Source organism: Hyperolius riggenbachi, chromosome 10 (genome assembly GCF_040937935.1).
Source record: "Hyperolius riggenbachi isolate aHypRig1 chromosome 10, aHypRig1.pri, whole genome shotgun sequence".
NCBI lineage: Eukaryota > Metazoa > Chordata > Amphibia > Anura > Hyperoliidae > Hyperolius > Hyperolius riggenbachi.
This window is the reverse complement of record NC_090655.1, coordinates 280,696,651-280,711,555: the sequence shown is the minus strand read 5'-3', so window position 1 is coordinate 280,711,555 and position 14,905 is coordinate 280,696,651. Positions and strand designations below refer to the sequence as shown.

General features: G+C 42.6%; 1 protein-coding gene across 1 annotated transcript in view; it reads left to right on the top strand.

Annotated features, from left to right (window-relative positions):
* LOC137535526 (oocyte zinc finger protein XlCOF6-like) overlaps positions 1 to 13,953 on the top strand; it is a 28,553-nt gene extending 14,600 nt beyond the window's left edge. The window contains exon 2 of the mRNA XM_068257366.1: positions 12,356 to 13,953. Within this exon, the coding sequence (XP_068113467.1) occupies positions 12,356 to 13,743 (1,388 nt within the window). The 3' untranslated portion in view covers positions 13,744 to 13,953. The remainder of the gene's footprint in view (positions 1 to 12,355) is intronic.
* The last annotated feature ends 952 nt before the right edge of the window (positions 13,954 to 14,905 follow it).

The following is a 14,905-nucleotide window of genomic DNA, read 5'->3' as shown; positions in this document are numbered from 1 at the left end:
GCACACTGTGCAGTCACATTACACACATCACACCCCTATTTCTTCTCACATTCCCTGTGTACATAGTGTGTTTATACCTCATTACAGGCACACAGTGCAGTCACATTACACATCACACCCCTATTACTCCTCACATTCCCTGTGTACATAGTGTGTTTATACCTCATTACAGGCACACTGTGCAGTCACATTACACATCACACCCCTATTACTTCTCACATTCCCTGTGTACATAGTGTGTTTATACCTCATTACAGGCACATTGTGCAGTCACACTACACACATCACACCCCTATTACTTCGCACATTCCCTGTGTACATAGTGTGTTTATACCTCATTACATGCACACTGTGCTGCCACATTACACACATCACACCCCTATTACTTCTCACATTCCCTGTGTTCATAGTGTGCTTTCACCTCATTACAGGCACACTGTGCAGTCACATTACACATCACACCCCTATTGCTCCTCACATTCCCTGTGTACATTGTGTGTTTATACCTCATTACAGGCACACTGTGCTGCCACATTACACACATCACACCCCTATTACTTCTCACATTCCCTGTGTACATAGTGTGTTTATACCTCATTACAGGCACACTGTGCAGTCACATTACACAAATCACACCCCTATTACTTCTCACATTCCCTGTGTGCATAGTTTGTTTATACCCCATTACAGACACACTGTGCAGTCACATTACACACATCACACCCCTATTACTCCTCACATTCCCTGTGTACATAGTGTGTTTATACCTCAGTACAGGCACACTGTGCAATCACATTACACACATCTAACCCCTATTCTCACATTCCCTATGTACATAGTGTGTTTATACCTCATTACAGGCACACTGTGCAGTCACATTAAACATCACACCCCTATTCCTTCTCACATTCCCTGTGTACTTAGTGTGTTTATACCTCATTACAGACACACTGTGCAGTCACATTACACATCACACTCCTATTACTTCTCACATTCCCTGTGTACATAGTGTGTTTATACCTCATTACTGACACACTGTGCAGTCACATTACACATCACACTCCTATTACTCCTCACATTCCCTGTGTACATAGTGTGTTTATACCTCATTACAGACACACTGTGCAGTCACATTACACATCACACTCCTATTACTTCTCACATTCCCTGTGTACATAGTGTGTTTATACCTCATTACAGGCACACCGTGCAGTCACATTACACACATCACACTCCTATTACTTCTCACATTCCCTGTGTACATAGTGTGTTTATACCTCATTACAAGCACACTGTGCAGTCACATTACACATCACACCCCTATTACCTCTCACATTCCCTGTGTACATAGTGTGTTTATACCTCATTACAGGCACACTGTGCAGTCACATTACACATCACACCACTATTACTTCTCACATTCCCTGTGTACATAGTGTGTTTATACCTCATTACTGACACACTGTGCAGTCACATTACACATCACACTCCTATTACTCCTCACATTCCCTGTGTACATAGTGTGTTTATACCTCATTACAGACACACTGTGCAGTCACATTACACATCACACTCCTATTACTTCTCACATTCCCTGTGTACATAGTGTGTTTATACCTCATTACAGGCACACCGTGCAGTCACATTACACACATCACACTCCTATTACTTCTCACATTCCCTGTGTACATAGTGTGTTTATACCTCATTACAAGCACACTGTGCAGTCACATTACACATCACACCCCTATTACCTCTCACATTCCCTGTGTACATAGTGTGTTTATACCTCATTACAGGCACACTGTGCAGTCACATTACACATCACACCACTATTACTTCTCACATTCCCTGTGTACATAGTGTGTTTATACCTCATTACAGGCACACTGTGCAGTCACAATACACACATCACACCCCTATTACTCCTCACATTCCCTGTGTACATAGTGTGTTTATACCTCATTACAGGCACACTGTGCAGTCACATTACACATCACACCACTATTACTTCTCACATTCCCTGTGTACATAGTGTGTTTATACCTCATTACAGGCACACTGTGCAGTCACATTACACACATCACACCCCTATTACTTCTCACATTCCCTGTGTACATAGTGTGTTTATACCTCATTACAGGCACACTGTGCAGCCACATTACACACATCACACCCATATTACTTCTCACATTCCCTGTGTACATAGTGTGTTTATACCTCATTACAGGCACACTGTGCAGTCACATTACACACATCACACCCCTATTTCTTCTCACACTCCCTGTGTACATAGTGTGTTTATACCTCATTACAGGCACACTGTGCAGTCACATTACACATCACACCCCTATTACTTCTCACATTCCCTGTGTACATAGTGTGTTTATACCTCATTACAGGCACACTGTGCAGTCACATTACACACATCACACCCCTATTACTTCTCACATTCCCTGTGTACATAGTGTGTTTATACCTCATTACATGCACACTGTGCTGCCACATTACACACATCACACCCCTATTACTTCTCACATTCCCTGTGTACATAGTGTGTTTATACCTCATTACAGGCACACTGTGCAGTCACATTACACACATCACACCCCTATTACTTCTCACATTCCCTGTGTACATAGTGTGTTTATACCTCATTACAGGCACACTGTGCAGCCACATTACACACATCACACCCATATTACTTCTCACATTCCCTGTGTACATAGTGTGTTTATACCTCATTACAGGCACACTGTGCAGTCACATTACACACATCACACCCCTATTTCTTCTCACACTCCCTGTGTACATAGTGTGTTTATACCTCATTACAGGCACACTGTGCAGTCACATTACACATCACACCCCTATTACTTCTCACATTCCCTGTGTACATAGTGTGTTTATACCTCATTACAGGCACACTGTGCAGTCACATTACACACATCTAACCCCTATTCTCACATTCCCTGTGTACATAGTGTGTTTATACCTCATTACAGACACACTGTGCAGTCACATTACACACATCACACCCCTATTACTCCTCACATTCCCTGTGTACATAGTGTGTTTATACCTCATTACAGGCACACTGTGCAGCCACATTACACACATCACACCCATATTACTTCTCACATTCCCTGTGTATATAGTGTGTTTATACCTCATTACAGGCACACTGTGCAGTCACATTACACACATCACACCCCTATTTCTTCTCACATTCCCTGTGTACATAGTGTGTTTATACCTCATTACAGGCACACAGTGCAGTCACATTACACATCACACCCCTATTACTCCTCACATTCCCTGTGTACATAGTGTGTTTATACCTCATTACAGGCACACTGTGCAGTCACATTACACATCACACCCCTATTACTTCTCACATTCCCTGTGTACATAGTGTGTTTATACCTCATTACAGGCACATTGTGCAGTCACACTACACACATCACACCCCTATTACTTCGCACATTCCCTGTGTACATAGTGTGTTTATACCTCATTACATGCACACTGTGCTGCCACATTACACACATCACACCCCTATTACTTCTCACATTCCCTGTGTTCATAGTGTGCTTTCACCTCATTACAGGCACACTGTGCAGTCACATTACACATCACACCCCTATTACTCCTCACATTCCCTGTGTACATTGTGTGTTTATACCTCATTACAGGCACACTGTGCTGCCACATTACACACATCACACCCCTATTACTTCTCACATTCCCTGTGTACATAGTGTGTTTATACCTCATTACAGGCACACTGTGCAGTCACATTACACAAATCACACCCCTATTACTTCTCACATTCCCTGTGTGCATAGTTTGTTTATACCCCATTACAGACACACTGTGCAGTCACATTACACACATCACACCCCTATTACTCCTCACATTCCCTGTGTACATAGTGTGTTTATACCTCAGTACAGGCACACTGTGCAATCACATTACACACATCTAACCCCTATTCTCACATTCCCTATGTACATAGTGTGTTTATACCTCATTACAGGCACACTGTGCAGTCACATTAAACATCACACCCCTATTCCTTCTCACATTCCCTGTGTACTTAGTGTGTTTATACCTCATTACAGACACACTGTGCAGTCACATTACACATCACACTCCTATTACTTCTCACATTCCCTGTGTACATAGTGTGTTTATACCTCATTACTGACACACTGTGCAGTCACATTACACATCACACTCCTATTACTCCTCACATTCCCTGTGTACATAGTGTGTTTATACCTCATTACAGACACACTGTGCAGTCACATTACACATCACACTCCTATTACTTCTCACATTCCCTGTGTACATAGTGTGTTTATACCTCATTACAGGCACACCGTGCAGTCACATTACACACATCACACTCCTATTACTTCTCACATTCCCTGTGTACATAGTGTGTTTATACCTCATTACAAGCACACTGTGCAGTCACATTACACATCACACCCCTATTACCTCTCACATTCCCTGTGTACATAGTGTGTTTATACCTCATTACAGGCACACTGTGCAGTCACATTACACATCACACCACTATTACTTCTCACATTCCCTGTGTACATAGTGTGTTTATACCTCATTACTGACACACTGTGCAGTCACATTACACATCACACTCCTATTACTCCTCACATTCCCTGTGTACATAGTGTGTTTATACCTCATTACAGACACACTGTGCAGTCACATTACACATCACACTCCTATTACTTCTCACATTCCCTGTGTACATAGTGTGTTTATACCTCATTACAGGCACACCGTGCAGTCACATTACACACATCACACTCCTATTACTTCTCACATTCCCTGTGTACATAGTGTGTTTATACCTCATTACAAGCACACTGTGCAGTCACATTACACATCACACCCCTATTACCTCTCACATTCCCTGTGTACATAGTGTGTTTATACCTCATTACAGGCACACTGTGCAGTCACATTACACATCACACCACTATTACTTCTCACATTCCCTGTGTACATAGTGTGTTTATACCTCATTACAGGCACACTGTGCAGTCACAATACACACATCACACCCCTATTACTCCTCACATTCCCTGTGTACATAGTGTGTTTATACCTCATTACAGGCACACTGTGCAGTCACATTACACATCACACCACTATTACTTCTCACATTCCCTGTGTACATAGTGTGTTTTTACCTCATTACAGGCACACTGTGCAGTCACATTACACACATCACACCCCTATTACTTCTCACATTCCCTGTGTACATAGTGTGTTTATACCTCATTACAGGCACACTGTGCAGCCACATTACACACATCACACCCATATTACTTCTCACATTCCCTGTGTACATAGTGTGTTTATACCTCATTACAGGCACACTGTGCAGTCACATTACACACATCACACCCCTATTTCTTCTCACACTCCCTGTGTACATAGTGTGTTTATACCTCATTACAGGCACACTGTGCAGTCACATTACACATCACACCCCTATTACTTCTCACATTCCCTGTGTACATAGTGTGTTTATACCTCATTACAGGCACACTGTGCAGTCACATTACACACATCACACCCCTATTACTTCTCACATTCCCTGTGTACATAGTGTGTTTATACCTCATTACATGCACACTGTGCTGCCACATTACACACATCACACCCCTATTACTTCTCACATTCCCTGTGTACATAGTGTGTTTATACCTCATTACAGGCACACTGTGCAGTCACATTACACATCACACCCCTATTACTCCTCACATTCCCTGTGTACATTGTGTGTTTATACCTCATTACAGGCACACTGTGCTGCCACATTACACACATCACACCCCTATTACTTCTCACATTCCCTGTGTACATAGTGTGTTTATACCTCATTACAGGCACACTGTGCAGTCACATTACACAAATCACACCCCTATTACTTCTCACATTCCCTGTGTACATAGTGTGTTTATACCTCATTACAGACACACTGTGCAGTCACATTACACACATCACACCCCTATTACTCCTTACATTCCCTGTGTACATAGTGTGTTTATACCTCAATACAGGCACACTGTGCAATCACATTACACACATCTAACCCCTATTCTCACATTCCCTATGTACATAGTGTGTTTATACCTCATTACAGGCACACTGTGCAGTCACATTACACATCACACCCCTATTCCTTCTCACATTCCCTGTGTACTTAGTGTGTTTATACCTCATTACAGACACACTGTGCAGTCACATTACACATCACACTCCTATTACTTCTCACATTCCCTGTGTACATAGTGTGTTTATACCTCATTACAGGCACACTGTGCAGTCACATTACACATCACACCACTATTACTTCTCACATTCCCTGTGTACATAGTGTGTTTATACCTCATTACAGGCACACTGTGCAGCCACATTACACACATCACACCCCTATTACCTCTCACATTCCCTGTGTACATAGTGTGTTATACCTCATTACAGGCACACTGTGCAGTCACATTACACATCACACCCCTATTACTCCTCACATTCCCTGTGTACATAGTGTGTTTATACCTCATTACAGGCACACTGTGCAGTCACATTACACACATCACACCCCTATTACTTCTCACACTCCCTGTGTACATAGTGTGTTTATACCTCATTACAGGCACACTGTGCAGTCACATTACACACATCACACCCCTATTACTTCTCACATTCCCTGTGTACATAGTGTGTTTATACCTCATTACAGGCACACTGTGCAGTCACATTACACACATCACACCCCTATTACTTCTCACATTCCCTGTGTACATAGTGTGTTTATACCTCATTACAGGCACACCCTGCAGTCACATTACACACATCACACCCCTATTACTTCTCACATTCCCTGTGTACATAGTGTGTTTATACCTCATTACAGGCACACTGTGCAGTCACATTACACATCACACCCCTATTACTTCTCACATTCCCTGTGTACATAGTGTGTTTATACCTCATTACAGGCACACTGTGCAGTCACATTACACATCACACTCCTATTACTTCTCACATTCCCTGTGTACATAGTGTGTTTATAGCTCATTACAGGCACACTGTGCAGTCACATTACACATCACACCCCTATTACTTCTCACATTCCCTGTGTACATAGTGTGTTTATACCTCATTACAGGCACACTGCGCAGTCACATTGCACACATCACTCCCCTATTACTTCTCACATTCCCTGTGTACATAGTGTGTTTATACCTCATTACAGGCACACTGTGCAGTCAAATTACACACATCACACTCCTATTACTTCTCACATTCCCTGTGCACATAGTGTGTTTATACCTCATTACAGGCACACTGTGCAGCCACATTACACACATCACACCCCTATTACTTCTCACATTCCCAGTGTACATAGTGTGTTTATACCTCATTACAGGCACACTGTGCAGCCACATTATACATCACACCCCTATTACTCCTCACATTCCCTGTGTACATAGTGTGTTTATACCTCATTACAGGCACACTGTGCAGTCATATTACACATCACACCCCTATTACTTCTCACATTCCCTGTGTACATAGTGTGTTTATACCTCATTACAGGCACACTGTGCAGTCACATTACACACATCTAACCCCTATTCTCACATTCCCTGTGTACATAGTGTGTTTATACCTCATTACAGACACACTGTGCAGTCACATTACACACATCACACCCCTATTACTCCTCACATTCCCTGTGTACATAGTGTGTTTATACCTTATTACAGGCACACTGTGCTGCCACATTACACATCACACCCCTATTACTTCTCACATTCCCTGTGTACATAGTGTGTTTATACCTCATTACAGGCACACTGTGCAGTCACATTACACACATCACACCCCTATTTCTTCTCACATTCCCTGTGTACATAGTGTGTTTATACCTCATTACAGGCACACTGTGCAGTCACATTACACACATCTAACCCCTATTCTCACATTCCCTGTGTACATAGTGCGTTTATACCTCATTACAGACACACTGTGCAGTCACATTACACACATCACACCCCTATTACTTCTCACATTCCCTGTGTACATAGTGTGTTTATACCTCATTACAGGCACACTGTGCAGCCACATTACACACATCACACCCATATTACTTCTCACATTCCCTGTGTATATAGTGTGTTTATACCTCATTACAGGCACACTGTGCAGTCACATTACACACATCACACCCCTATTTCTTCTCACATTCCCTGTGTACATAGTGTGTTTATACCTCATTACAGGCACACTGTGCAGTCACATTACACATCACACCCCTATTACTTCTCACATTCCCTGTGTACATAGTGTGTTTATACCTCATTACAGGCACACAGTGCAGTCACATTACACATCACACCCCTATTACTCCTCACATTCCCTGTGTACATAGTGTGTTTATACCTCATTACAGGCACACTGTGCAGTCACATTACACATCACACCCCTATTACTTCTCACATTCCCTGTGTACATAGTGTGTTTATACCTCATTACAGGCACATTGTGCAGTCACATTACACACATCACACCCCTATTACTTTGCACATTCCCTGTGTACATAGTGTGTTTATACCTCATTACAGGCACACTGTGCAGTCACATTACACAAATCACACCCCTATTACTTCTCACATTCCCTGTGTGCATAGTTTGTTTATACCCCATTACAGACACACTGTGCAGTCACATTACACACATCACACCCCTATTACTTCTCACATTCTCTGTGTACATAGTGTGTTTATACCTCATTACAGGCACACTGTGCAGTCACATTACACACATCACACCCCTATTACTCCTCACATTCCCTGTGTACATAGTGTGTTTATACCTCAGTACAGGCACACTGTGCAATCACATTACACACATCACACCCCTATTACTCCTCACATTCCCTGTGTACATAGTGTGTTTATACCTCATTACAGGCACACTGTGCAGTCACATTACACACATCACACCCCTATTACTCCTCACATTCCCTGTGTACATAGTGTGTTTATACCTCAGTACAGGCACACTGTGCAATCACATTACACACATCTAACCCCTATTCTCACATTCCCTATGTACATAGTGTGTTTATACCTCATTACAGGCACACTGTGCAGTCACATTACACATCACACCACTATTACTTCTCACATTCCCTGTGTACATAGTGTGTTTATACCTCATTACAGGCACACTGTGCAGTCACAATACACACATCACACCCCTATTACTCCTCACATTCCCTGTGTACATAGTGTGTTTATACCTCATTACAGGCACACTGTGCAGCCACATTACACACATCACACCCATATTACTTCTCACATTCCCTGTGTACATAGTGTGTTTATACCTCATTACAGGCACACTGTGCAGTCACATTACACACATCACACCCCTATTTCTTCTCACATTCCCTGTGTACATAGTGTGTTTATACCTCATTACAGGCACACTGTGCAGTCACATTACACACATCACACCCCTATTTCTTCTCACATTCCCTGTGTACATAGTGTGTTTACACCTCATTACAGGCACACTGTGCAGTCACATTACACACATCACACCCCTTTTACTTCTCACATTCCCTGTGTACATAGTGTGTTTATGCCTCATTACAGGCACACTGTGCAGTCACATTACACACATCACACCCCTATTACTTCTCACATTCCCTGTGTACATAGTGTGTTTATACCTCATTACATGCACACTGTGCTGCCACATTACACACATCACACCCCTATTACTTCTCACATTCCCTGTGTACATAGTGTGTTTATACCTCATTACAGGCACACTGTGCAGTCACATTACACATCACACCCCTATTACTCCTCACATTCCCTGTGTACATTGTGTGTTTAAACCTCATTACAGGCACACTGTGCTGCCACATTACACACATCACACCCCTATTACTCCTTACATTCCCTGTGTACATAGTGTGTTTATACCTCATTACAGGCACACTGTGCAGTCACATTACACAAATCACACCCCTATTACTTCTCACATTCCCTGTGTGCATAGTTTGTTTATACCCCATTACAGACACACTGTGCAGTCACATTACACATCACACCCCTATTACTCCTCACATTCCCCGTGTACATAGTGTGTTTATACCTCATTACAGGCACACTGTGCAGTCACATTACACACATCACACCCCTATTACTCCTTACATTCTTTGTGTACATAGTGTGTTTATACCTCAGTACAGGCACACTGTGCAATCACATTACACACATCTAACCCCTATTCTCACATTCCCTATGTACATAGTGTGTTTATACCTCATTACAGGCACACTGTGCAGTCACATTACACATCACACCCCTATTCCTTCTCACATTTCCTGTGTACTTAGTGTGTTTTTACCTCATTACAGACACACTGTGCAGTCACATTACACATCACACTCCTATTACTTCTCACATTCCCTGTGTACATAGTGTGTTTATACCTCATTACAGACACACTGTGCAGTCACATTACACATCACACTCCTATTACTCCTCACATTCCCTGTGTACATAGTGTGTTTATACCTCATTACAGGCACACTGTGCAGTCACATTACACATCACACCACTATTACTTCTCACATTCCCTGTGTACATAGTGTGTTTATACCTCATTACAGGCACACTGTGCAGTCACATAACACACATCACACCCCTATTACTTCTCACACTCCCTGTGTACATAGTGTGTTTATACCCCATTACAGGCACACTGTGCAGTCACATTACACACATAACACCCCTATTACTTCTCACATTCCCTGTGTACATAGTGTGTTTATACCTCATTACAGGCACACTGTGCAGTCACATTACACATCACACCCCTATTACTTCTCACATTCCCTGTGTACATAGTATGTTTATACCTCATTACAGGCACACTGTGCAGTCACATTACACACATCACACCCCTATTACTCCTCACATTCCCTGTGTACATAGTGTGTTTATACCTCATTACAGGCACACTGTGCAGTCACATTACACATCACATCCCTATTACTTCTCACATTCCATGTGTACATAGTGTGTTTATACCTCATTACAGGCACACTGTGCAGTCACATTACACATCACACTCCTATTACTTCTCACATTCCCTGTGTACATAGTGTGTTTAGACCTCATTACAGGCACATTGTGCAGTCACATTACACACATCACACCCCTATTACTTCTCACATTCCCTGTGTACATAGTGTGCTTATACCTCATTACAGGCACACTGTGCAGTCACATTACACACATCACACCCCTATTACTTCTCACATTCCCTGTGTACATAGTGTGTTTATACCTCATTACAGACACACAGTGCAGTCACATTACACACATCACACCCCTATTACTTCTCACATTCCCTGTGTACATAGTGTGTTTATACCTCATTACAGGCACACTATGCAGTCACATTACACATCACACCCCTATTACTCCTCACATTCCCTGTGTACATAGTGTGTTTATACCTCATTACAGGCACACTGTGCAGTCACATTACACAGGTCACACCCCTATTACTTCTCACATTCCCTGTGTACATAGTGTGTTTATACCTCATTACAGGCACACTGTGCAGTCACATTACACATCACACCCCTATTACTCCTCACATTCCCTGTGTACATAGTGTGTTTATACCTCATTACAGGCACACTGTGCAGTCACATTACACATGTCACACCCCTATTACTTCTCACATTCCCTGTGTACATAGTGTGTTTATACCTCATTACAGGCACACTGTGCAGTCACATTACACACATCACACCCCTATTACTTCTCACATTCCCTGTGTACATAGTGTGTTTATACCTCATTACAGGCACACTGTGCAGTCACATTACACACATCACACCCCTATTACTATTACTCCTCACATTCCCTGTGTACATAGTGTGTTTATACCTCATTACAGGCACACTGTGCAGTCACATTACACATGTCACACCCCTATTACTTCTCACATTCCCTGTGTACATAGTGTGGTTATACCTCATTACAGGCACACTGTGCAGTCACATTACACACATCACACCCCTATTACTCCTCACATTCCCTGTGTACATAGTGTGTTTATACCTCATTACAGGCACATTGTGCAGTCACATTACACATCACACATAAATTGTCACAGTATACTGACTTGCCTTTCTAGCCTCTTAAGTTTTCTATCAGGCTGATAACTGTTATTTTCCTCACAACAGGAAGTGATGATGTTTCTCTATTTGCAGCACGGAGTCCCGGCATCAGGAACCTCTCAGAGACTCGTCTGTCTGTATCCACAAACTGTAAAAAGGTTGATGATGATCTCAGAGACAATTCTTCAGATGGAATCTCTCATACGACAACTGTCCATTCAGAAGTTCACAGTACAGATAGAATCCCCATTTTCCCTGGGGGTCCTCGTGTCAAAGCCCAACGAGAGAAGAGATTTCCCTGTGCTGAGTGTGGGAAATGTTTTGTTCATAAATGCAGGCTTGAAAAGCATCTGAAATCTCACACAGGTGAGAAGCCGTTTCCATGTTCTGAGTGTGGGAAATGTTTTGCTCATAAGTGCAGGCTTGAAAAGCATCTGAGATCTCACACAGGTGAGAAGCCATTTTCATGTTCCGAGTGTGGGAAATGTTTCAGATGTTCTTCAGACCTCAATGTCCATTTGCGACATCACACAGGTGAAAATCTGTTTTCATGTCCTGAGTGTGGGAAATACTTTGACTGTAAATCAGCCCTTGAAAGGCATCAGAGGACTCACACTGGGGAGAAGCCGTATTTGTGTTCTGAGTGTGGTAAACGATTTAGCCATTCATCTTACCTCGAAATACACCGGCGAAAACACACAGGGGAGAAGCCTTTTCCTTGTCCTGAGTGTGGGAAATGCTTTGACCGCAAATCAAGTGTCAGAACTCATCTACTAACCCACACAGGCGAGAAGCCATTTTCATGTTCCGTGTGTGGGAAATGTTTCTCTATAAAATCCAGCTTAAAGACACATCAGCTGTTTCATACGGGTGAGAAGCCTTTTTCATGTACTGAGTGTGGGAAACAGTTTCCTGTGAAGCAGGATCTCCGGGTACATCAGGCACGACATCACAACGGCGCGAGGCCCTATGTATGTTCTGAGTGTGGGAAATCATACCCCGTGAAGTCAGCCCTCAGTATTCATCAAAGGTCTCACACTGGTGAGAAGCCCTTTATATGTTCTGAGTGTGGGAAACGTTTTGCAGAGACAGGAAGCTTAATCAGACATATGCAGCATCACAGTGGCAAAAAGCAACATGTATGTCCTGAGTGTGGGAAAGGCTTTATCCGGAAGTCACTCCTCACGCTTCATCTAAGGACTCACACAGGAGAGAAGCCGTATTGCTGTCCTGAGTGTGGGAAATGTTTCTCAAAGCTGTGTGACATCAATGCACATCTGCAAATCCATACAGGTGAGAAGCCACATTCATGTCCCGAGTGTGGGAAATGTTTTTCCAAGAATACCACTCTTAGGTTACACCAGAGATCGCACACAGGGGAGAAACCTTATTCGTGTCCTGAGTGTGGGAAATGTTTTTCTTTGATTTCCAATTTTAAGAGACACCAGAGATCTCACATAGGAAAGAAGCCTAAATCCTGAGTGTGGGAAACCGATTTCCTGGGACGTGATTCTTTGACAGACATCTGCAATCACACACAGAGATTGAGATGATTGATGTTCTGGGTGTGGGAAATGCTGACTCCTCCCCACCCTCTGCAGCTGCAGAGACACTCAAAGGACAACTGTCCTCTCAAAGGACTACTGTAGTGAGAGGGATATGGAGGCTGCCATATTTATTTCCTTTTCAGCAATACCAGTTGCCTGGCAGCCCTGCTGATCTATTTGGCTGCAGTAGTGTCTGAATGACACCAGAAACAAGAATGCAGCTATTCTTGTCAGATCTGACAACAATGTCAGAAACATCTGATCTGCTGCATGCTTGTTCAGGGTCTATGGCTATAAGTATTAGAGGCAGAGGATCAGCAGGACAGCCAGGCAACTGGTATTGCTTCAAAGGAAATACATATGGCAGCTTCCACATCTCTATCACTACTGTTGTCCTTTAAGTGTTTGGCTTGTTGAAGCGTTCAGAGTGTTGGAAATTCTACAAGCAGAACTGATGCTGAATAATGAAATCAGTCCAGCTTGGAGAAAAGTCGCTGGCCGCTCAGTATGTCAGTTCAGGTCTGCACATTACAGGGATTATTGATCTTATTTCTCCAGTCTCAGTTTTACGCATTCCTTTCATGTGTCATTGATTGAGGATGGCAAGATCACCCCACATACAAGGAGATCTCGTTGTACAATATCAGATGACCAATGAGCTCTTCTGATGAATGTGTCTCTTGTTACTCCCTCTGGTCCTGGAACTGATGTCTGGTAACGATATACAGTCGCACCATCAGCTCTGTCACTCGTCTCAATTATTAAGAAACCCAAAGACAAATGTTCACACCCTTTTTACAAAAAACCTTTTTATTGATGCAGCATGAGAATACAACAGGCAAGAAGTTCAATATATGACACATCTGTCGTATCCATATCACATTGCATATACAGTATTCCGAATACAGATTTTTCTCCTACAGCTGAAATCTACAATACATATAACAGATCCAAAGAGAGAAAAATAGACTACAAATGGACTACTAGTCCTCAGAGCTAGACTAATAGACTGCTAGTCCTCAGAACTAGACTAATAGACTGCTAGTCCTCAGAGCTAGACTAATAGACTACTAGTCCTCAGAGCTAGACTAATAGA